This window comes from Lipophrys pholis (assembly GCF_963383615.2).
Source record: "Lipophrys pholis genome assembly, chromosome: 14".
Taxonomy (NCBI): Eukaryota; Metazoa; Chordata; class Actinopteri; order Blenniiformes; family Blenniidae; genus Lipophrys; species Lipophrys pholis.
The window spans coordinates 22,714,051-22,737,263 of NC_137633.1; the positions used below are offsets into that span (position 1 = coordinate 22,714,051).

The 23,213-nt window shown below is 45.4% G+C and overlaps 2 protein-coding genes across 3 annotated transcripts; one reads left to right on the forward strand and one right to left on the reverse strand.

Annotated features, from left to right (window-relative positions):
- Nucleotides 1–1,410: 1,410 nt before the first annotated feature.
- Nucleotides 1,411–15,617, forward strand: disp2 (dispatched RND transporter family member 2; the record flags this gene model as incomplete). The annotated part of the gene is made up of 10 exons (XM_080479879.1): nucleotides 1,411–1,505; nucleotides 7,361–7,499; nucleotides 7,576–7,826; nucleotides 8,880–8,909; nucleotides 9,020–9,143; nucleotides 9,637–9,752; nucleotides 10,950–11,047; nucleotides 11,589–11,686; nucleotides 11,875–12,033; nucleotides 12,329–15,617. 10 exons carry the CDS (start codon nucleotides 1,411–1,413, stop codon nucleotides 15,608–15,610), a joined length of 4,392 nt encoding a protein of 1,463 aa, XP_080336005.1. The 3' UTR covers nucleotides 15,611–15,617.
- A 2,705-nt stretch (nucleotides 15,618–18,322) lies between these two features.
- rpusd2 (RNA pseudouridine synthase domain containing 2) lies at nucleotides 18,323–22,184 on the reverse strand. Of its 2 annotated transcripts, none has more exons than XM_080479637.1 (3): nucleotides 21,587–22,184; nucleotides 20,068–20,364; nucleotides 18,323–19,620 (listed from the first exon to the last, which is right to left on the reverse strand). In XM_080479637.1, the coding sequence occupies exons 1-3, from the start codon at nucleotides 22,157–22,159 to the stop codon at nucleotides 18,886–18,888; spliced, it is 1,605 nt and encodes a 534-aa protein (XP_080335763.1). In that variant the 5' UTR covers nucleotides 22,160–22,184; the 3' UTR covers nucleotides 18,323–18,885. The 2 variants fall into 2 exon arrangements, with proteins under 2 accessions (XP_080335763.1, XP_080335764.1); XM_080479638.1 differs by having other exon boundaries at nucleotides 18,378–19,620; nucleotides 20,083–20,364; nucleotides 21,587–22,170.
- Between the last annotated feature and the right edge of the window lie 1,029 nt (nucleotides 22,185–23,213).

Genomic DNA, 23,213 nt, shown 5'->3' on the forward strand with positions numbered 1-23,213 from the left:
CGGGGTACATCCGAATAGTTCCTCCTATCTCCTTTCCTATCCAGTTTTCCTTAAATCCTTAAAGTGTTTAAGTGGCGGCCATGATAAGGAACGTTCGAATTCTCAGTAAGCAAAGGAAAGGAGGCTCAATGCTTCCTTTAGAACCTCCTTCAGCCCAGGAAACACTGATGCTTCCTTTAGAACCTCCTTCAGCCCAGGAAACACTGATGCTTCCTTTATCAAAGGAGACAAGATCATGTTCTCCCACAATTCCTTGCAACGACAACATTTAAAGGGACCCGCTCATCTGAGCGTTCAGGGAAACTCACGATGACTCAAAGCAGTTCATGTGAAGTTACCAATGCAATAATCTGCCTTGAACAATTTAAAATAATCTAAAACCCAGATCCCAATTATGAAGCTTGTGCAGATGTAAAACGAACACGGCAAAGTACATTTTTTTGTGCAGCCTATTCTCAGTTTGATTGGTAATTTATTCACCTGGCAGCTTCTTTTCCCTTGATTTCAATTCAAACCTTGTGATATTTGACATTTCATATTCATATTTCACATTGCACAGGGGGAAAGTGTTATAAATGCACTTTTTGTAGTCCATTTTCAGAAATTTGTTGTTTTTTCAACACGGATGACGTCACTGACTTGCTCCGCCTTCGGATTACTATTGTGCCACCCAGTGGAAGTGCAGTCCAACGGTCACAAAAACGTCATCGCCTTTCCCTAACGGCTTTAGGAAGTCTCCTAACATCTTTCCTTAACCTCGTGATGTCATCCACGGGGTTAAGGAACTGTAGATAGGAAAGTAGAAAGGTGGGACTATTCGGATGTACCTGCACTCTCACGAGAGGAAGTTGTGGTGTGGAAAAGGGTCCGAATGAGTTCTATGTTAGATTAGTTTTTTGTAGTACATTTTAAGGATTAATTTATAAACAATTTGAGGGAGACTGGTTACTTGAGAATACCAGGTGATGACTGCTTTAATTGGCCAAATTGCAACCTATAAAACATTTCTTCCATTGATAAGCAGTTAGGAGCAGTCGGAACCGTGAGCGAAAATAAGTCTTGAGATCGCAGACTGTAGTTGATTCGGGGTTTTCGGATCACATAACAACAAAGGTAGGGAGGCAGCAAACCAAGAATTGCCTTCTGGAGAGATGCCCCCCCCCCGGCCCCCCTGCACCCTCTCCCCGGCCCTGCGCTCCAGCACCGCGGCCGGTTGGACAGCGACAGTCGTGAGCATCACGGCGGCTCCGCCAATCAGCGCGCAGCACGGGGCAGATTAACCCTCGCAGCCCCGGTGCTGCTCGGTAGTAGCAGAATCCAGCCCGCACCTTGAGTCCAGCAGCAGCCGCGGTTTAATCCCCGATGTCTGGAAATCCCCGTTTCTGGAGGACATAGAGGCTCAGCGGCGGGATGGAGGCTGCATCGATTAGAGGAGAAAGCAGTGACGCGATAGTGATGGACGAATCTCCAATAGAAGAAAAGGAAATTCAAGAGATCTGCCAAAGGTGAGTTTGATTCTTAGGGGTTTGCTGTGTGGATTGAGATCACTGATCGTGTTGTGAATAACAGCCAGTGTGAGATGGATGTGTGTACCCTCCTGGTGTCTCTCAGCATTCAGCTGTTTCTGCTGCACAATAGGATTATGACCAGCAGGTGAGATCTGGTCTCCTCTTTCCTACCCTGCAGTTCACCATTAATCCCTAATTAGGTTTTTGTAATGCTGCTTTAAACAGAACATGTGTGCTACTGTCACTTTTACTAACGAGATCAAATCATTTCCAGGTCAAATGGGATGTTTGTCTGTATTGGATGACTGTGTCACATCACGGCTCATCCTCAGCTCTGACCTGACAGCTTCTTCCAGGGCAGAACAGCAGCCCGCTATTGATGACAATAAATATCAACACATTTTATCTGTACCTTTAGTGATCAGGATGAGACAAAGCTTTCTGAAAGCATCACACGGGGGTTAAAGCCTGTTTAAAAAAAAAAAAAAAAAGTGTCATCTTGGTGAATTCTACACTTTTAAATGGATCAATATAAATAACTTCCCCTTGTGTTTTTTTAAGGCTGACTTGTAATTATAATTTTTTTAATTTTCCATTTTCAGACATCCCTTTAGATGGTTGGATATAAATAAAACTCATCAGTTACATGTTCTCTACTTCACAATCATGAGGTTTGTACAGTTTCTACATTTAATTCATCCTAAACACGCTCAGTCGTAATTCAGCCCGATAATAGGGTGAGAGACATTTTTGTGTCCTTAACCATCATCAAAATAACTCGTCTGTGATTTACGCGAAGAGGCTCAGACATCTACGAACAGTTATTTACCATGACAGGAAACATTAACACGATTCAGTCACGTTCTCAGTTTGTTTCAACATTTGATGTGCAATTTGTTTTTAAGTCACACCTGTTGCATCCTTGTGTTGTCACGCTGTTTGTACTGACGGGAGTTTTCTGAACTTTTGTGAGCGGCTGACGTGTTCCAGGAGGATAAACCTTTGGGTGCATTCACAGGGAGTATATTCAGTTTACACTCAGTGCGCTCATTGGGTCTCCTCTCCTGCAGAATTATTGTGAATGCTGGTAAACATCCACCCAGTCGCTCAGTGATGACGCTGCTTCACCAGCAGACAGGACAGACGAGGTCACTGCACCTACAGCAGTTGGGAGAAATATATAATGTAAAGTGTTACTGGGTGTGTTGTGGGTCCTTTGAGAGCCACAGCTCATCTGCCATTTCCTGTTAAACTGATGGATTGTTTTTCTTACATTTACATTATATGTTTTGTGAATTCTTAAAAAAACTAAAAACATTTTGAGGAATAGCCCCGATTTCTTCACAATCTGCATAACAGCAGAGCTGTCAACATTTTAGTTCACGGACAAGTTACAGTCCAATTTCCTCTTTAGTGGGTAAAATAGGGCCATAATCTCCCAAATATAAACTTTAAACATTTTCTTTGTTGTGAGTTTATGTGACAAAAATGTCAATATTGTCTTCAAAGCAAACAATTACGACACAAAACGACTATAGTCTCAACATGAAGCCAATCTTAATGAAAGCTTCTGGTTCCACATCCAGTGAAATGTCCAGAAATCTTCTCCTGGAGCTGTTGCATTGTGGGCGTTTTTACAAACTCTCCTTGACATCAACGGGGTGGCTTCTTGCATGGCAGCATCACCGATATCTCAGCTTGGGTCTCACTGTTGAGTTGTGTCCACCAATTTGTTTAGAAAAAAGATAAATCAATTTTTCCTTAGAACTTTCGAACATGTGCTTCTTGCTTTGCTGGATTGGAGCCTCTTGCGCTCTGGTTTTGGCCCGCGGGCCTCATGTTGACACCCCTGCTGTAGACCTGCATGCAGTAATACAATCGTTACATGGAAACGGTGGCCATGTTCAGCATCATCCTCCAGCTTTTGGTCACTGATCTGTTGCTTCTCTCGTCGCTTAATGGTCGTTTAAAAATACGTGGAGGAGTTTTTCAATGTGAAGACATACAAGTTCGAATGGAACAGACGAGATGTTCCACCGTGGCTCTGGCAAGGCAAGGCAAGGCACATTTATTTATAGAGCACCATTCAAACACAAGGCAAGTCTCAGTGCTTCAAGAAATACATAAAGGCTTTACAAAGACGTGAAAGAAATATATTAATAAAATAACTACATAAAAGCTTTAAAAATTTCACCAAAAAAATCTTAATCTCCAGATTTTTAAATATTTTATTGAGTGCTTCCCACAACCACTGACCTTACTGACCGTATGGGGACCACCTAGATCCTTTAGATCAACATTATCCTGCACTTTTCCCATATTGGTGATTGGCGTCCCAAACCACCTATAAATAATAAGACATTCGCAAACAAGGGACTAAATGCATCCAACTAGAAATAATCCATTTCTACGTCGGCCTGCTGCATACACAGTGTGTGTGTGTGTGTGTGTGTGTGTGTGTGTGTGTGTGTGTGTGTGTGTGTGTGTGTGTGTGTGTGTGTGTGTGTGTGTGTGTGTGTGTGATTGTCAGTTGAGGAAATGCTCAAGGACACGACGCTGCCTGACATGTACGGGGTTCAGGAAGAGGCAGAGGAGGAGAGAGGCGGAGGCCTGCGGGCAGCGAGAGGAGAGAGCTGACAGAGTTGTGCTGCTCCACGAGGCTTTTCAACACCTCAGAGGTGAATCAGGACGTTCGGGTCTGACTCGGCAGGATGAACATTCACTTTACTGAGGCTTCGCTCTGCAATTCGCCGGGAACATTTTAATATTGTGAAGGAAAAAAAATGGTGCAATCGACAGCCCCCGTATAAAGACTAGTGGGAACACTCCAGCCTCATACTGAGAATATGTGAAGCTCGGGGGTTTGCATGTTCTCCCTGTGCCTGGAGGCAGATGTGATGACGTCACTCATCTCATGAGTGTGTCGTCTCCGACTCCTGACGCTGCTCTGACATCAGCCCTGTTCCTACCCCGGGTGTCTGCCGCTGTCACCTTCCCGTGTGTATTTTGGTATCCATCCACTGAAATATTGACGAGTTCCACAAATTGCTTCCCCGGTGTGTGTTTGTCGGTGTCATCCAGGTCTGTGGAAACCATCAGGGCAGGCAATTACCACGAAGCAACCAAACACTGAGACCCCACATACACATTTATGTGTTCACGTGCTCTAGAACTAGCAGCGGTAGCTGTGCGTGTTCGCATTCAGACATAAATAGGTTAAACCTCTTGATGCTTTGTGACTGAGAATCACCAAGCAGATTCTGAGGTATTTATTATTTAGATGATATTCCATTTTTATTGTTACATGAGGAGAAAACGGAGGTTCAGTTCGTCACTGAGCTCCATTAATTGGCTCCATAAAGCCTCTGCTAATGTACAACACCAACTCAGCAGGCGACTCATCATCTGTGCACATTATTATGGGATGCAAATAAAACTGTGGTGAGGTCAATTAGGTTGTGTTGACTTACTCGGTCTCCATGGTAACAAGACAGGAAGTGCGGCTGCATCAGCTTATTGTGGAAAAACAAGCATGCGGCAGACGACATCGACTTAATGGAAATCAAACCGGAGCGTCATGCTACTGCTCGCCAGCTCTTTTATTATGAGTGCATAAAAGCTAAAACGAGATAATAGAATAATAAATTTGTGGCAGAAATTAGTCGCAAGTTAGAATTTAAAATGTTCTAACGAGAAGCACAGAATTCAAACTAAGTCATAAAATAACACTGAGTAATCGCTATAAAGTTCAGTTTGACTTTGATCATAGACTCCAATGTAGACCAGAAAGGTAAAAAATACAAGATGCAACAGTTTTTTACGTTAAGCATTTCTGTAGAGCAAAGAGTGTGAAAATATTCCTACTGAACGGTAATCCACTGACCCTTGATTACATCTGAGATGCAAAGCAGCACCATTGGATTATCTAGTTGTAAATGATCAACCATCCTATCATTCTCCAAACCTCCATCCATTCATCTCCTGTCCCGCTTGGTCCTTTAGCGGTCGTGGTGGAAGTACAAGGAGCAGAGAAGTCCAGGCGTCTCTGTCCAACACAATGTCCTCCAGCTCTTCTGGGGGACCCTGAGCGGCTCCCAGACCTGAGATAGAGTCTCTCCAGAGTCCTGGGCCGACCTCGGGGCCTTCTCCCAGTTGGAGGTGCCTGGTAGACCCGCTAAAGGGAGGCCACCAGGGGGCGTCCTAATCAGATGAACCAACTGGCTGCTCTTAATGTGGAGGAGCAGCAGCTCGACTGTGAGTCTCTCCCGGATGGCTGAGCTCCTCACTCTGTCACCAAGAGTGACGCCGCCACCCTGCAGAGAAAACTCATTTTGGCCGCTTGTCCCCGCGACCTCATTCTTTCAGTTCATGACCTCAGGTGAGGATGAGGATGAAGAACGACCGGTAGAAAGAGAGCTTTGCTTTACAGCTCAGCTTCTCTGAACCACAACAGTCCAGTACAGTGACTGCATTACTGCAGCCGCCTGTCCGAACCTGTGGCCGACCTCACATCCGTCCTCCCGTCACTCAGAAACAAGACCCCGAGATACTGAAGCTCCTCCACCTGGGGAAGGTCCGCCCCCCTACCTGGAGAGGATAGGACCATAGACCCAGATTTGGAGGAGCTGACCGGCATCCCAGCCTCTTCACACTCAGCTGTGAACCGTTCCAGTGAACGCTGGAGGCCCTCATGTGACGCCGCCCGAAGGCCGACTTCATCTGGAAAGAGCAAAGACGCTAGTTCATCCCTCTTTTTTTGTTTTAAAACAACTTTACAGGATTCAGGTCATCAGTACGTTAGTATATAAAATAACATTTTGGAAACATACACAGTAAAAACTTCAATTTGACACACTCTTCACCATTTCCTGCCTTTTTCTAAAATAATTTCTTAGACATCTTCAGTCCTGCACAAAATGACAAAATATTCAGCGTTTTTTTTCAGGATTTTAACCCCTTAAAGTCAGTTTGACTACCTGTAGTCTTTTTTTGGGGGGGGGGTTTATGGGAAAATATAACAAAATGTTATTTTCCATATAACATACAATATGTTGAGGGACTGCATGTTGTTTTTAAAAAATATATATATAAATATTATATATGACAGAAAGAAGTGAAGTTGATGAATTATTTATTTGATATCAAATTTAAACTAAGTAACTCAGGACAAAAATCTCCTCTTCAAAGATAAAAGATAAAAGATAAATTACTATAATATCTTTTTATGCCTTTTTCCTTTGATAAATCTCTCTGAAAATATTCTATAAAACATCAATCCTGCATGAAATTACCAATCATTCAGTTATTTCCAGGGTTTTAACCCTTTAAAGGCCAAATTGATTACTTGTAGTCACAAAAGTCATCCAAAAACCACAATAAGAATTGTGCAGATTTATATTTATTCCTTCTTTTTATTGTTGAAACCTTAATCCTTGTTCAATATGATGAAATAGGGAATGATAATAACGATGATAGGATTAGTTGATATTGGTATCAGGACAGTTTGTATTGCAGGAATAAGGAGAACACATGATGTACTGACAGCAGCATCGTTACACACCCATATCCAGAGTTCTCCTCACTGCTGCCGTTACCCAGGATGCACTGCTGCATCTCAAGTTCTCCCTCCCAGACAGCCGCCCGCCACATGGTGACGCCGTGTGGAAACAGTCTATCTTTCTCCCTCTTTTGTCTCTGTGCTTGCAGTTTATCCTCAGCGTGTTACTCAGAATCCTCCTCCTCGCCTCGTTTACTTCAGCTCTGCTGAACGTGAGCTGAGTCAAACACCAGGATGTCAGTCACTGTTCACCGATCGGACTGTTTCCTGAGGACGATTTGTTCTCCTTCCCCAGCAACATCCCGGTGGTCTCTCTGTGCCCCCCCGATGGCTGTGGCGAGGAGCAGCTGACGGTCGTCCATTCTGAAGGCGAGCTGTGTGACAGCTGCAGCAGCCTGGGCAGACCCTCGTCCTCCTTCCAGCTGTACCACCAGGTACTTCCTCTCACCTGCTCCAAACGTTGCAGCAGTCTGTCACCAATTCTAAAACTCCGTCCTTCCTCTTCTCAAGGTTCCTCAGAGTCCTCTCGTCGGGGCTTATGGCTCACAGCAACCTCCGAAGTGTCACCGCTGCAGCCGCCAAGGCCTCGTCAACCAAAACTCCTCCTGCCACAACTGTCACTCCAACGCCGCCGGAGCCGACGGCGGCGTGGGGGCGAACGCAGGACACGGCTGCAGCTCGGCGGTGAGGTGCCACTGGCTGCACGGCTCCAACGACGGCAGCACACACAAACCCAAGCAGCGGCACGTGGTGACGGTCAGGTGAGTTCAGGAAAACACAGGAGAAGATTTACATATGTTTACTTTGGTAAAAACGAAGCCATAAATAGGAAGTTTCACACAAAGCAGTGTAACGCCGACTCTTCACTCCTAAAATCGTGATTATGTGTTCAGATATTTCCTTCTATGAACAGATTGAAGAAATTGTGATTTACATTTCAGGGTTTTGGAGTCGAGATATAAAGTGTTGACTGTTGATCTTAAAAGTTCCTCTACCAGAATCCACACCGGAATAAATGAATGTCGGAACCAGTTTTAGTTGTTGATGTTTATCTCGAGTACTTTGTCAATACCTTTCTGAAGGAAATTCATCTTTCTCACAACATCCCCCGGTATGTTGACATCTTGCGATCACGGAAACTCCAGAAGATTCCCGAGGCATCGTGTCACAAGATACTTTATTTCGCGAGGTCTCGATTCGTAACTGGAAAGATGATTAACGGTCAGGTTCACAACATTTCAGACTATTCTCATGGCTTGAAGAAAAGTCTGGCTTTTTTTCGGACTGAATCAGTGAAATATTTCCGCTGGGGCTGGCGTGATGCCATCTTTGATATCCCAGAAACCCTTGCAGCAGGTTTCCCAAGATGTCAGTTGGCAAAACCAAAACACAATTTGATGGCTACAAATTCTGGTTTGTTTGTAAACAAACCGAAATGAGTGGCGCCGAAGCGACACCTTTTATGGGAAGTGTATTTTAAAGATTTCTTCTGTCGAGTAACTTTAAATTTAGATGGAAGTAAAACATCTCAACACTCTTTACACCTCTGGTGACATCAAGAGGCCCTTTCACATTCTGAGTCTGGGACTCGGTTCACTCGTGGGCGAGAATTTTCCCACCTTCATTTGGTTCGGGTGGCATTCACATTCACTTTTGGAACCGGATCAAACTGCCTGGAAAACTTAGATCACAAACCACTGCAGAAAAAAGTGCATCTATGAAACCAAAGCTTGAAAATCATTGCTCTTTCTTTTGATTTGTGCTATTTATAATATATACTATATATACGAATAAAGATTATTTGTTTCAAACAGGAACGGAGGACTTTACTTCATCCTCAGAAAGTAAGTAAAACCCCAAAGGCACCGTTAATCTCTCCTCCTGTTCAGATATTTCTTGAACTGTGAGTCACATTGTGCCGCTCCTTCTTCTCCTGCAGGTTTTTATTTGCCAGTTATTCCCAGCTGATTGTGGATCATCCGCTCGCCGTCCTGCTCGCTTGTGCTGCGACGCTGCTGGGATGCTCACTGGCTGGACTCTTGATCGGGCCACTGCCCGACTTCTCTGACCCGCTGCGGGTGTGTGTCTCTCTCTCTCTCTCTCACACACACACACACACACACACACACACACACACACACACACACACACACACACACACACACACACACACACACACATACACACACACACATACACATACACATACACTTTCAGCCCTGTTTGATCTGAACTAGTAAAAGAAAATCTCCAGCTGCATGTTAATTATGTTTCCCCTGATGACTCCTGATCACAGCCATTTATTTTCTTGAGTTTCATCTTGGACTCAATGAGCTGTGCCGGATTAAGTTACGCTCCCTGCCGTCTTAACGAGCTTCATGTTTTCACCTCCGAGGCTGAGACTCTGGACAGACAACAGTTGTATCACAACAATTCATCAAAAAACCTGTTTTATTTCTGTATCAATTAAAATGAAAAAAAACGAGTAGCTTTGCCTCTCTCTCTCTCTCTCTCTCTCTTTCTCCCTCTCTCTCTCTCTCTTTCTTTCTCCCTCTCTCTTTTATGGTTCAGGGTTTTGAGCCGCGCGGAACTTACATCGGAGTCCGCCAGTCCAGCTTGTCCGAGCTGCAGAGGAACTCCGGCCCGGGGAAACCTCTGTCTCGTTTGCCGGAGCAGCTCGCTGAAAGGTCAGAGCAGAGGAACGTTGCACCACAGTCCAGAACACTCATACTGCAGGAATAGATCCGGAATTACATCAAACTCTGCAACTTTAGTAAATATAAAAGCAAAGAATGTTTACTGACAGAGGAAGACGGTGACGTATGTCTATAGTAACATTAGTTCTGACAATAAATAAGGTTTATTTTATTAGAGGGCTGCACAGTGGTGTACTACTAAATATAATCGATTTGAATCCATGAAGCCAAAAGCTTCAGACTCGAGACTCCAGATTGCTTGTCGGTGTGTATAAGTGTGTGTGTGTCTCTGTGTTGGTCCGGTGATGGAGTGACCACTTGTCCCGGGCGGCAACCATAAAAGTTGATGCAGAAAATGGGTGGATGTGTGATTATATGTGCTGAAAATATGTTTATAGATAAAGGAATAAATAATAACGTCTGACCTCCGCAGAACAAACCATCTGCAAAGGTACCGATCACATGTTATTGTCAACACTCTCATTCCTCAAAACTCACTACTTTGATTCAAAAGACCAGGACAGAATTAAACAGACTTTGTTATGTTTAATGTTTCAGAAGACAGAAGACATCTTGAGCTGATTGGGAAAAATGTATAAAAACATAAATGTATTAAGATTAATAATTGGACTCAACTGATTGAAGTGATCGAGGGGTTAATGGAACCAACAAACAAAGCAAACAGTTCACTCATATATCATGACAGTAAATGAATCTACAACCAGGACAGAAATGTGATGAGTTCAGCACGTTAATGTCTGAATCAGTCAGCAGGGTCTGACTGTTAGAACAAGAACTGAGGTCATAGAGAAGCGAGCTGCGTCTCCTCTCACTGAGCAGTGGAGGCAGGAGGAGAAACTCAACTGTGAGGAGTCAAAGTGACGCTTACAAGCTGGAGGTTCATTCTCCAACAGAGGGAAACAACCACAAATGTGCAGCAGATGTCATCGAAAACCACCTTCAGCATGAAGACTAGAGGGTCCTGGCAGGAATGAAGAGAAACCTACAGGCTGATGTTTACACAGGGTCTGTGGTTTAATCCTCAAAGGTGTTTGGAACAAACTCCCAGCCCAAACGGTTAATCACTTTGCATTGTGTTGTTTTATCTAATATATTAAAGATCAAACCGTTAACCGTCATGTTCCATGCACAGTGCGGTAACACCACAAGTCCTGATGTGTGTCCTAGGTTTGGCGGCAGCGGCGGTCACGACGCCTCCAGACTTCGCAATAAGAGGATGTTGGCCAGAGACTCGTCCCTCAACAACTTCCTCTGTGATGCTCCAGGTAAGTAAGTGCAGATCAGTTCAACACCTTCCAACCATAAATATCCACTGCAGAGGGATGAATCATTCAAATCCGTGCGACAAGAAGCTAAATCACCAGTGTTTCATTACTCAGGATTTTTCCTGACGTTGGAGAAATAAAATGATAAAGAAATAAAACACTGGAATAGTGACGGGTGTCCATTCAGCTGCCAAACTTCTGTCGTTTACATGTAAATACTGAGAGTTCAAGGCAAATCTCTGCAGCTGAGAAGGAAAAATCGCAGGTGGCTGTTTGGAGGATCATAAGAAACTGAATGGAGTAGAATTTTCCTCATGAAGATTATCCCAGATTCTCTTTTTATAGTCAAAGTCCGCTATAGTCTGCACTTCACTTTCCTTAAAAGAAAGATTTAACACACCTTGTGGTCCTTGTTTTATTTCAACACACACATTTAATTGTTATGAATTCAGACCTAAAGAGTCCTGACAGAATCTTATAACTTCCTGATTGTGATGAAACTGTGGCGTCGCTGCTGTGATCCGTCTGTCTCCTCATGCAGGCGAGCGTTTGGCGCAGCTGGTGTTTCGATCGGAGAACTCGGCCAGTCTCTGGAGCCTGACGGCCATACACGCCATGTGTGAGATGGAGCAATCCAGGGTTCGTTTTAATCTTCTGCCCTCTTTAATTCCTCCGTTACTTTTGTTCCCTCTTCAATCTCTCTCAGTCTGTCCATTTTGTTTGTATTTCACATGTTAAGCTCCTCATCTATTATACACTTTTGTTTTTTGCTGAGTTTCTTTCACACTGGGCCCGTGTTCAAAGAGCTTTTCCCTGGTTTGGCTCAGATCCGTTCGCAGGCCCGGTTCCAGGACCTGTGCCAGCAGCACGCCAGGCTGGGGGCTGATGGAGGGTCCAGGAGCGGCTGCTGTCCGAGCTGGTCGCTGGGGAATTACTTGGCCGTCCTCACAAACGCCTCCTGCTGCCTCAGTCTCACCTCACAGCAGGTACCCTTTCCATACAAGTAAATAATAATGTCAACTGTGATTACAAACATGTGTTTTCTGTAAATAAACAGCAGAAGCTCAACAGTCTTTGGTTGAAAAAAAGCTGAATTCTTTACCTTTTTTTTTTATCTTGGTCTGAAATTATTGAAATCTTTGAGTTAAAACAAGTTTGTTCTTATGTTTTGGTTTACTTAAGCAACTTTGATGTGCATGTGAAATGTAAGGCTTCAAAGAGCAGACCAGTTGTTTCATTTTGCATTAAGACTGAAATAAAAATGTTCCTACTTTCTTGCAGGTGTCCGAGTCTCTGAACCTCCTGCGTAAATGTGCGCCTCACTATCACGAAGGTCATCTGGTGGAGAGCTGCGTGGACAGACCCAAACATGGCAGCTGCTCTGCCGTTCCCTCCCGCTGCAAACAGTCCCGCGTCGTCTTTCAGATCCTGCACTTCCTGGTGGACAAAGACTTCCTCAGCCCGCAGACTGTCGAATACCAAATCCCAACGCTCAAGTACAGCCTCCTGTTCCTCCCGGTGGATAAAGGAGAGCACATGATGGAGATATACATGAACAGTCTAGAAGGGAGGGATCTCTCCCACAACAACACGACCATCACCGGCATCGATTTTGGCCTCAAGCAGACGCTGTTCAAGTATTACCTGCGGAGAGATTCAGTCTATCCTGTTCTAGCTGTTGTGTCTCTTCTGTTCACGATGGCTCTGTACCTCCACTCTCTCTTCATCGTAGCGTTGTCCGTCATAGCCATCGTAGGCTCCCTCCTCACCTCCTATTTCTTCTACAAAGTGGTGTTTCGTCTGACGTTCTTCCCCATGGTGAACCTCGCCGCAGGGCTCATTCTCCTGGGAGGATGCTCCAATCAGGTCTTTATCTTTGCAGACTTCTGGAACCAGCAGCTGTCCCAGAACCCGTCGGCCTCTCTGGAGAAGAGGGTCTACCGAGCTCTGCAGGAAGTCGGTTATCTGATTCTGGCGTCGGGGTTGACCTCCAGCGCAGCATTTTTCTCCGGGTATCTCAGCAGCATCACAGCCATCAGATGCTTCTCTGTTTATCTGGGAACTGCATCTTTCGTCAGCTCCATCCTGGCGCTGGTGTGGCTGCCGTGTTCCTTTGTTCTGCGTGAGCGCTACACGAAGACGTCCGCCGCCTCCGCCTCCGTGCAGGGATGGAAACCCTGCTGCTCCAAGAGTACCGGAGGCTTCTGGGATACGAGCTCGCGCAAAAGATGCCTCTTCAGTCTGGGGCAGAAGCTGAGGGAAGTTAAACGGGGTCTAAGTGACACGTCCAGCTTATTGTTCTTGAAGATCCTGCCCTGTGGCGTTGTGAAGTTCAGGTACATCTGGGTGTGCTGGTTCACCGTGCTTGCCGTCGGGGGCACGTACATGGCGTGCATTGACCCAGGCATGAAGCTGCCCACGCTCGACAGCTCGGTCGCACAGCTTTTCCGCTCCAGTCACCCGTTTGAGAGGTATGACGCAGAGTACCGTCACATGTTCATGTTTGAAAGACAGAGAAATGGCGAGGATAAGCCCGTCGCAGTGACGCTCGTCTGGGGTGTCAAGCCAACTGATAACAGGGATAGTCTTGACCCAAGAAGTAACGGCTCTTTAGTTCTCGATCCAGAGTTTAACATGAGCCGTCCAGACGCTCAGGTTTGGTTGAGAGATCTTTGTGGACGAGTTCAGAATCAGAGCTTTTACTCACCTTCATCACCTGAGGATAAAGACGTGATGGGAGAAAGTGTCTGCCTGGTGGAGCAGCTGATACACTGGATATCTGTCCGGAGGTGCTCGGAGACTGACGACGCCCAGCATTTCTGCTGTAACAACATCCCTTTCCCTTTCCCTCCCAGCGTCTTTGAGAACTGCCTGGGTATGATGCTGGCGGAGCGCTATGCCGAGGGCCATCTGGCGCACAGCGGAGGCTTGTACTTCCAGCCAGATGGCCGCGTCGCCGCCCTCGTCCTGGCATTCAAAACCACGTACCTCTACAGCTTCAACTTCAGCAGAACCAGCATCTTTTACCAAAACATCTTCACATGGTTCAACACAGAAATGTCTGGAGCACCGCAAGGCCTGAGGAACGGCTGGTTCAATAGTCAGCTGTCGCTTTTTGATCTACAACAATCTTTAGGCTCGGAAACTCTGGTCGTAGCAGGTCTCTCTGTCGCTCTCACCTTCGTTTTGCTTCTTTTAACCACCTGGAATATTCCACTGAGCATGTATGGGACGGTGGCTGTGGAAGGCAGCGTGTTCGTCACCATCGGCCTTCTCGTTCTTCTCGAATGGCAGCTGAGTGGCATCGAGGCTCTTTTCATATCGTCAGCCGCGGGGTTATCCATCGACTTCATAGCAAACTATTGCATATCGTACAGCCTAGCACCTCATTCAGACAAAATAGGAAAAGTAGCACACGCCACCAAAAGGATGGGATGTCCTGTAGCAATTGTTTCTGGGGCGTTTTTCTCAATAGGCATCATCATGTTACCTGCCACAGCCTTACTGTTCAGAAAGTTTGGGATTTTTCTTTTTCTGGTGAAATGTGTCGCTTGTGGATTTGCGACTTTCTTCTTTCAGTCCCTCTGCTGTTTCTTTGGACCTCAGAAGAACTGTGGGACGGTCTCACTGCCGTGTTGCAGCGACCAGACAGACGGGATGCTGTCTTCTTGTTCCGAGGCCGGTTCTTCGTCAGCCGCGAACGGCGCGTTTGGCAGATCGAGAGTGAGGAGGAGCTACGACAAAGAAGCCGGAGATTACCTTTACCCCAATCATCAGCGTCAGCACAGACAGAGACAAGCCGGAGGGGGGGGTGGGGGGGGCCGGGGCCCCGAGCATTACGAGCTGCAGCCTTTGTCTTATCGCCTGAGCGACAGCTTCGAGAACAGCACCTGTACCAGCAAACTGTCCAACCGGCCCTCCGTGCTCTCCGACGAGATCGAGTACTGTGAGGGAGACGCTGGCAGGAGCAGCATGAGCGGAGACGCTGAGGAAATGTGCAGCCATCAACACAAATCCTGCCAGCCGCCTCCTGCAGTCCAAACTTCATCTCCATACAAGGAAAACACGCTGCATCCAGGAGACGCAGCCAAAGACAAGCTGCTGTGTAAAACCTGCCGGGGTCAGCCCGCGACCAACATGTCCTTCTCCTCGTCCTCAAGCATCGACGAGACCATCGTCAGCCACACTCTGGAGACCGCCGACCAGCTGTCGCCCTGCAGAGACCAGGTCAGGGCTGCGGAGAGTCGTCGCCACAAAGCCAACCTCTCGTCTCAGTCTCAGGGCTCCTGCGACGGACTGGAGGACTCCTGCGAAACGTGCCTGAGCGACATTGAGCCGGGGCCGTCCAGCACAGAGCAACATGAGCCAGAGGTTCAATTACAGCCCGGACACCTCAACGGGAAGAGAGACACACTCCGCCTCTCGCTGAAGGAAACCGTGTACGAGACATGTGGGAAAAGCCGCAGCAGTCAGAGTGAAGTGGTGGTGATTATTCCCAACAGTAAGCCGGACTTACCGGACGTGTGGATCAAACGAGACGGGCAGCGGGAGGATGCGTGCTGAGTCTCCGCCAACACTGTGCAGACATTTCACAAGCAAATAGGGATGAAAAAAGGAGCACACTGTTACATTTGTATGAAAATCTGAGGAAATATAAGCCAACTACAAATGTAACATGTGGCAGCATGTTTGTCTGATGTTACTGTTACGGTTGTTTCAGTGTCTGTTACCAATGAGGTCAGCATGAGTGTTTCCAATAGTTCACGGTCAAAACCAGAGGTTTTCAAAGTGTCGTGCAGCAGCAGGGGAAACCTAGAGGCCTTTTCCAAAACTGTAATTTTCCTTTCAATTTAAAAAAAACATTATGAAATGAATTAACTAACTACGCAATTAATATAAAACTTTCTGAAATAAATTTAAGTGTAAGAGGAAATCAGAGGTGGAAAAAAATTGTCACTTTGCTTGATTCAACTCAGTATGTACTTACATTGATAAAACGTCCTGAACCTCCTGAACCATCCTTAACCTTTTTACATGTTTGCACATGCTCTCACATAATATAATCATTGTTATTGTGATACTAATCCAGAGTGGATACAGCTTCATTATCAGCAATGACACCTTCATCTTTTACCATCACAAACTAATTTATTTCATAAAACAGGTTATCTGTTATCTGGCTGGATTTTACATGAAACACTATTTGTTTTTGAGAGGGAGTCTCAGGATTCAGTCATTATTTACCTGGCGTGTTAATACTGAATGTATTAACTGCTTCAGTAAACACCCTCTGATTATTTCACTGTAATTCTGAATCGTCCTCATAGTGGTCGACACAAGAAATGAGTCATATTAAAAACAATAAAGATACAGAAAAAAAACTTACTTAAGAAGTCATAAATTGTTTATTTCCACCTCTGACTGAGACAGAAAATTTCAAAAAGCGTTTAATTATAACTACTCTGACAGATGACAAAGATTTAACAGATATTTCAAATTGAAGATAAGATTATTTGTCTTATAACAATGGGTCATTTTAAGTGTTGCATCATTGACAGTGATGGATTATAAGATGACAAATCAGAACTGTAACAAAAATATAAATCAACACATATATAAAAAAATAACAAATGCAGTGAATATTAAATATTATGCCATAGAAGTGAAGAAAGTCTGTCCTCTCCCTCACTCACTCCACTTTTTCGTGAATATGAGCTCATACCGGCGAGTTAGAGATTTTCCCTTCATGACATCACGCAGGGAAATAACTATTCATTCTGGTATCGTAACTCTGCCTTACTGATGTACTGAATAAATTCAGTATAACATGAAGAGTTACCCTTACAGTTAGCATTAACTGGCGTGAGCTGCTGGGTAGCGACTGTAAGAACACAGTCGACCAAATTAAGTCACATATTCAGACACAATATCTTTAACTCACACACACACTAAAACAGCCTGTTCTCAATAGAACTCACCAGAGAGACTTTTAGACTGGCTGAAACTCAGTACCAGGGCTGGATTTGGGCCTCTGACACCTACTTGAAAGTATTGATAAACTGTGGGACCTTTAAATATAGTCTTACAAAATCTATATAATACATATGCAAAGTTATGTTAATGATGCATAAACATAATGTTCCTGCCACACTTTGAAAACCTCAGGTCGAATCACAGCATGGATTCTTCAACCACACATTCTCATATGGAGAGCCGACAGAGATAAATCTTTCTGCCACATCTTTTCAACTAAAGCTGCAGCCTTGAGAAGAAAAAAACACCTGCAGAAGTTTCTCTGTGCCTGGAATCTTTTTAATATCCGCGAACTCTGCGTTTTAACAAGTACAGGGTCAACTGTGTGCACCGACTGGCCTTTCTCCGAGCTGGAAATGACCCAAGCGAGCCATCTTCATTTATCTGAAATAGAAAACAAGGAGTGAAACGGCTGCATGGTGTGTGTGCAGCGCCACACCACGTTCACTTAATATGCATGAATCAGTCATCATCAGCCAGAAAAGCAACTGTGGTGATCATATGTACATGATGTAGAAAAGTCAGACCCCTGCAGTGTAGGTGTGTGTGCGTGTGTGTGCGTGTGTGTGCGTGCGTGTGTGACATGGCTTCCTTTAGTGTTTCACCGTCAACATTATAAGTCGAGCTGTTTATTCTCGTGTTTGTGCCAAGAAATGTTTACTTATGTGCTGATTTTAATGGTCAAAAAGGGTTTCTAAAGCAGTTATGAGTTCATTGAGGTGCAAACTAATCCAGGACATGTGGATGTCAGCGTACGCCTTAACGTTTCTAAAGAAGCTGCAGCTGGATTTTCTATTTTCGAAAGCGGTAATTGTACCATCACAAGCCACTGCATCAACAGATGGGGCAATTTGCATAAAGACGCCCCTGGACTCAGACCGCCTTCACCCCCCCCCCCCCCCGTCCTCCCTCAGCCGACTCAATATTCACCATGTCATCAGCATGTGCCAAATGTCCCTCAGCAGGTTGTTTCATGGGCTGTTACTGTGTGATGTGTAGCGGTCGTGCCCTTCAAGACGTTATATATGACATGTTTATGGTTGTATGATGTTGCGTAGAAAACAAAAGCAGTGTTGGAGGACTTCTGGTGGTGAGAACCAAAAAAATAAGTGTGAGGTTGTTTTCAAACCGTCTCATTGAAGATGTTTGAGTTTGACATCTTGACTGCATCATCACTTCAGTGAGCCTTCACTTCTACAGAACCATTCACAGCAGAAACAAAAATAATCAGCACCACCGTTACTTTCAGTCGTCAGTGTTAATTTTTGACAAAAAAAGAAATAAAAATATTTATTTTCCTGCAGAGTGGCTCTTTATTTATTCTGAACTTGTGACATACAGGTTTTCAGGCATCCAGAGAAAACTTAAATTACAAGATTGGTGTTTGAATAATTGATCAAACAAAGCAGGGAAAGGGTCAAATTCCATCTTTCCTTCAGCGTGTTTAACTTTTTGGTCTAATGTAAATCAATAAATCCTCAAATTACCTGCAGAATGAGGAGAAACAATCATGAAGCTTTTTCCAAGTTGCATCAACTCCATTCTGCAGTTCGGGTTTCCACCACACGGTGGTGTATTGAGTCACTTAAAAGAATAGTTTCACACCTCTTGGATGCTCTGCACTGAGGCAGGTTTAAACCGTTCCTCCACACAAGAACAAAACATGACTTAGATTTGTCTCAATGCCAATTCAGGCTGAAACATAAATGAGACTTTTCATTTCACTTTCAGAGAATCAATGAAGAAGTTCAAACAGAAAAGCATCAGAATAAAACCATAAGAAGATTCATAAGCCGCTGGTGTCTTCAGCTCCAGTCAGCCTCCACCCAGTCCTCTCTGGCCCAGTCGGGTAAATGTGTTGAATACTCAAAGTCGGGTCCTTTGTACCGTAAAGCGTGCAGGAACATGACGAGCTCCCTCTCCGTGGGGTCGGCTCGCACCAGCTTACACTCACTGCACAGGTGATCTCGGCTGCTGGCCGGAGTTTCCTGAGCGGAGAGACGCTTCTCAGTGTCTGTGGGCGAGGCGTTGGTGTCGGGACACGCGGTGGTTTGGTCACCATCCTGCTTCTGGAAAGTCTGCCCGTTATCAGAACTCCCACCCTCGTTATCTGTCTTATTTTTTGCGTCCTGAGCAACTCCGATGCTGTCGTCTATGTCCAGCAGCAGAGGATTCTCCTGACTGCGGTTTTCCTCCAGCAGCGCCTGCAGCAGCTCCTCGTCAGTCTTCCCCACCAGCCCCCCCCTCCCCCGGTGAGGCCCCCAGGCCGAGGAGCCGTAGATGGGGTCGTTGAGGATGGGGAAGCCCAGATACTGCAGGTGGACTCTGATCTGGTGCGTGCGGCCGGTGAGCGGGAGGCAGCGCACCACGCTGGTTCTGCCGTTGAAGCTCAGCCTCTGGAACACCGTCCTGCTGTCCTTCCCCTTGGGGTCCACTCGGCACAGCCCGATCTTAAAGGAGACCACCAGGATGGGCTCCTCGCACACCAGCTCCTTCTCGGGAAACTCCCCCTCCACCCGGCACACGTACTCCTTCTCCAGCTGGAGACCGGGAACAAAAACCAGCTTTAAAATACGTGTTCAAAAGAAAGTAATTCTTCACTTTCAGTTAGAGAAAAGTTTAAAGTGCCGCAGAAACACTGGAAAGACTAAAGAGCCCAGTGGCTGAGTGATTCAGCACCATCAGCACCATCAGCAAGAGACAAGCTCCCACAAAAACTCTGATATGAAAAGGAATCGTGCGTGTACTTGTGTAAAAACTGGACTATAAATGTCATTTGTCAAAGAATGAGTCCGGAAGACAAAACAAAGTGAGACTGGTGTACCTTCACAGGTGAAACACTTTGTCTTTCCACATCCAGACAGAACTGAATATTTCATCACTTCTGTGTCAGAAGACGCGTTTCCAGACTGACAGCCACGTTATTTTGATTGCACATGCAAAGCATCAGCTCTCATGAGGAAAAACAACGCCGCCTGTGTCCGTACCTGTCTGTCTCTCACCATCTGGTCCAGCTTCTGGGACGTCTCCAGCGTCCGGGCAAAGAGCAGCACTCCGGACGTGAGTCTGTCCAGTCTGTGGACGGTGTGCAGCTCCGAGATGCCGCGCTCTTTCCCCAGGATGAAGATCACCGTGTTGTGGCGGAAGCGGCCACAGGGGTGGACGGGGATGGAGGCCGGCTTGTCGACCACGAGCACCTTGCCGTCATCCACCAGAACCTCCAGAGGGCGACCCACCACCGGCGGCTCGTGGCGGTGAACCGTGTTCCTCATGTGGTCGTTGTTCTGTGGAGAACAAGAGAGACGAATCAAATGAAACACAAACCCCCTTGAGCTGATTAATAACATGGAATCGGTCATGAGTACACAGAGAATTGTTTCCTAACATGCTGATCTAATCACAGAGAAGACGTGGCAATCAGACTGAAACCATGTTGAGTCTCCGGGTAAATAAAATCTGAAAATACATTCAGGATACAACAATCGAATTACAAACTGAAAATGAATAAAGGAACTTTATGGCACCATGTTATAACAACAGGTTGGGGTTCTGTACAAATGATATTTTCACAAGCTGTTGATTTCTTTGACAATGTCCTTTAACAAAATTTATATACATATATAAAATCAGAATTGGCTGAAATCCATCAGAGTCCGTGTCCTCATGCCTCAGATCAAAAAGCTCTGAAGGAACAAGGAGCCCAACTACAAGCTGCTCGGGGGAGAAATGCAAGACGTGCTATGAGAGGACGAAGCAGGGGTCTCTATGTAAGAAGGCTGCTTTCCACTGCTTTTTGTTTTTAGTTCAGGGGACAGACTCACACTCCACTGATCATCTGACGTAGTTCTGAAGAGAAGCAGGAAGAAGAGGAAGAGGAGGTGTCTCCATCAAACACTCCACAGTTTGAACTAAAAAGTCTCAGCAAGTCATGCTGGTTGTTCTTCTCATGTACACATTTTTGCGTCTATTTTGCTTTGTGGCTTTCTGAGCTTCTCTCGAATGTGTAAATAGTTAAATGTTACACATATTTAATATTTTAGTCAAATTGAAATGGCCATTTGTTTCTGAACTTTAAAAAAAACTTTCATTTTGCTTCACTCCGAGTACATGAAGACAAGTATTCTGTACAATATTTGGAATAATGCATTAATTTGCTAGAACCTAATAAAAGGCAGACCCCCCCCCCCCCCCCCCCCCCCCCCGATGGTGCGTTCACTGACCCTCAGCACCACAGACAGTGAGTAGCTCAGGGTGATGCGTTCACTGACCCTCAGCACCACAGACAGTGAGTAGCTCAGGATGGTGCGTTCACTGACCCTCAGCACCACAGATAATGAGTAGCTCAGGATGATGTGTTCACTGACCCTCAGCACCACAGACAGTGAGTAGCTCAGGGTGATGCGTTCACTGACCCTCAGCACCACAGACAGTGAGTAGCTCAGGATGGTGCGTTCACTGACCCTCAGCACCACAGATAGAGTAGCTCAGGATGATGTGTTCACTGACCCTCAGCACCACAGACAGGTCCTCCACAGGAGCCTCGTTGAGCCGGATTCGACCCTCCCTGGCGGCCTCCAGGTAGTACTCGATGGACTCGGCCCTGAACTCGCTCTTGAACACCTCCAGCAGGCTCTTTCCGACCCACCGTCCTTTGCAGTAGGTTTTGAAGTCAAAGTAGTAGGGGTGCACCTTCCGGAGCCCCCCCTCGAAGTAGTACGACGTCTCGTCGAAGTGCTCCTGGCAGAAGCTGACCCCCGGGTTCCGTTTCTGAGGCGGGGGGACGTATCTCTCTCCCGGAGGGAGCTTCTTCCCCCCAGCCCCTCTCCGCCTCTTTCCCCGGCCGCTCGTCTCTCGCTCCTCCGGGTCGTCGTGTCTCCGTTTGACGGGATGCGTCGCCTCCACAGCGGCGTCCGCAGGAGCCTCCATGGCCGAGCGGCTCCGTCCGACCAGCGAGGGATTAATGTGGCGAACCGGACTCCTTTTTACTGGAAAAGACGAAACTAAACGAGCAGCAAAGCTTCTGACTGAAGTTTGACCCGAGCGGAGAAACTGGCAAACTACCGACACACTCACATGCATGCCGCCATGACAGCGCTGTGGGTCGTTCAGCTTGAGACGCAGGGCGATGACGTCATATTGTAGTTCAAATACTAGCTCTTGTAGTTCAGATAGACTGATCGTGGTAATGGCACTATTAAATGGTTAAGATCTTTTGAAATGAAGACAGCATGTGGTTTCGCATCTCAAAACACATTTTAAACGTGTAAGAGGTGTGAAGGTTCTCCTGACATGAGACTATAACCTGAATAAGCTCCCCAACAAATTATCTGCCTTTCATCAACAGGTATAAAAGTACCGGGAAATAATCTATAAACTCATTTTTAGTCCTCATAACATTCCGGTGTGGAACTGTAGGTATATCAACTTAGAAATCTTTTTTTTTTTAATGGTTATAGCGGGGAATTTGTTCTGTGATGCCTCTCATAGATAATACTGGTAACATGATGCCCTTTGATGATTTGTTATAAACTTAATATTTATAAAAGACAATACAATAATGTTATAAAAGCAACCCCTCAGTCTATTATTTTGTTGTCTTACAATTAACTTTGAAATAATGTAAACCCGTCTCTTCCCTCACTATTGATCAACGATCAAAATATCAATTCTAATTTAAAATGGCTGCATTGCACAACAAGGCAAATTTCCATTAAAGACCTGGATCCATTTTAATCTAACAGAATCTCATGTTCACCATTCTTCACTAAAAAGAAGCCAAAAAGTCAAGATCTTAATGTTTCAAGTTTCCCGTGGCCCCAGAAGTGAAGGAAGTTCACTTTAAAACTCTCAGTGATATAAATCTGTCTGCTAAATGTTTGAGATTTAGATTTAATTTTGACTACAATTGTTGAAACAACTGAGCATCTATTTTTGACTGTAAATTTAGTAAGGCTTTTTGGGTAGACTTGCACCTCTGGTTGTTTTGTAAATCTGACAAGAGCATGTTTCATTTGGCGTGAAAAATATCATTCATGATTTGACCATTAAAGCAATTGTAAATAATGGAAAAAAATGTATTTGAGGACTTTAACCTTACAGAGAAACTAGAACCCTTTTCCCCACAAGGTTCACC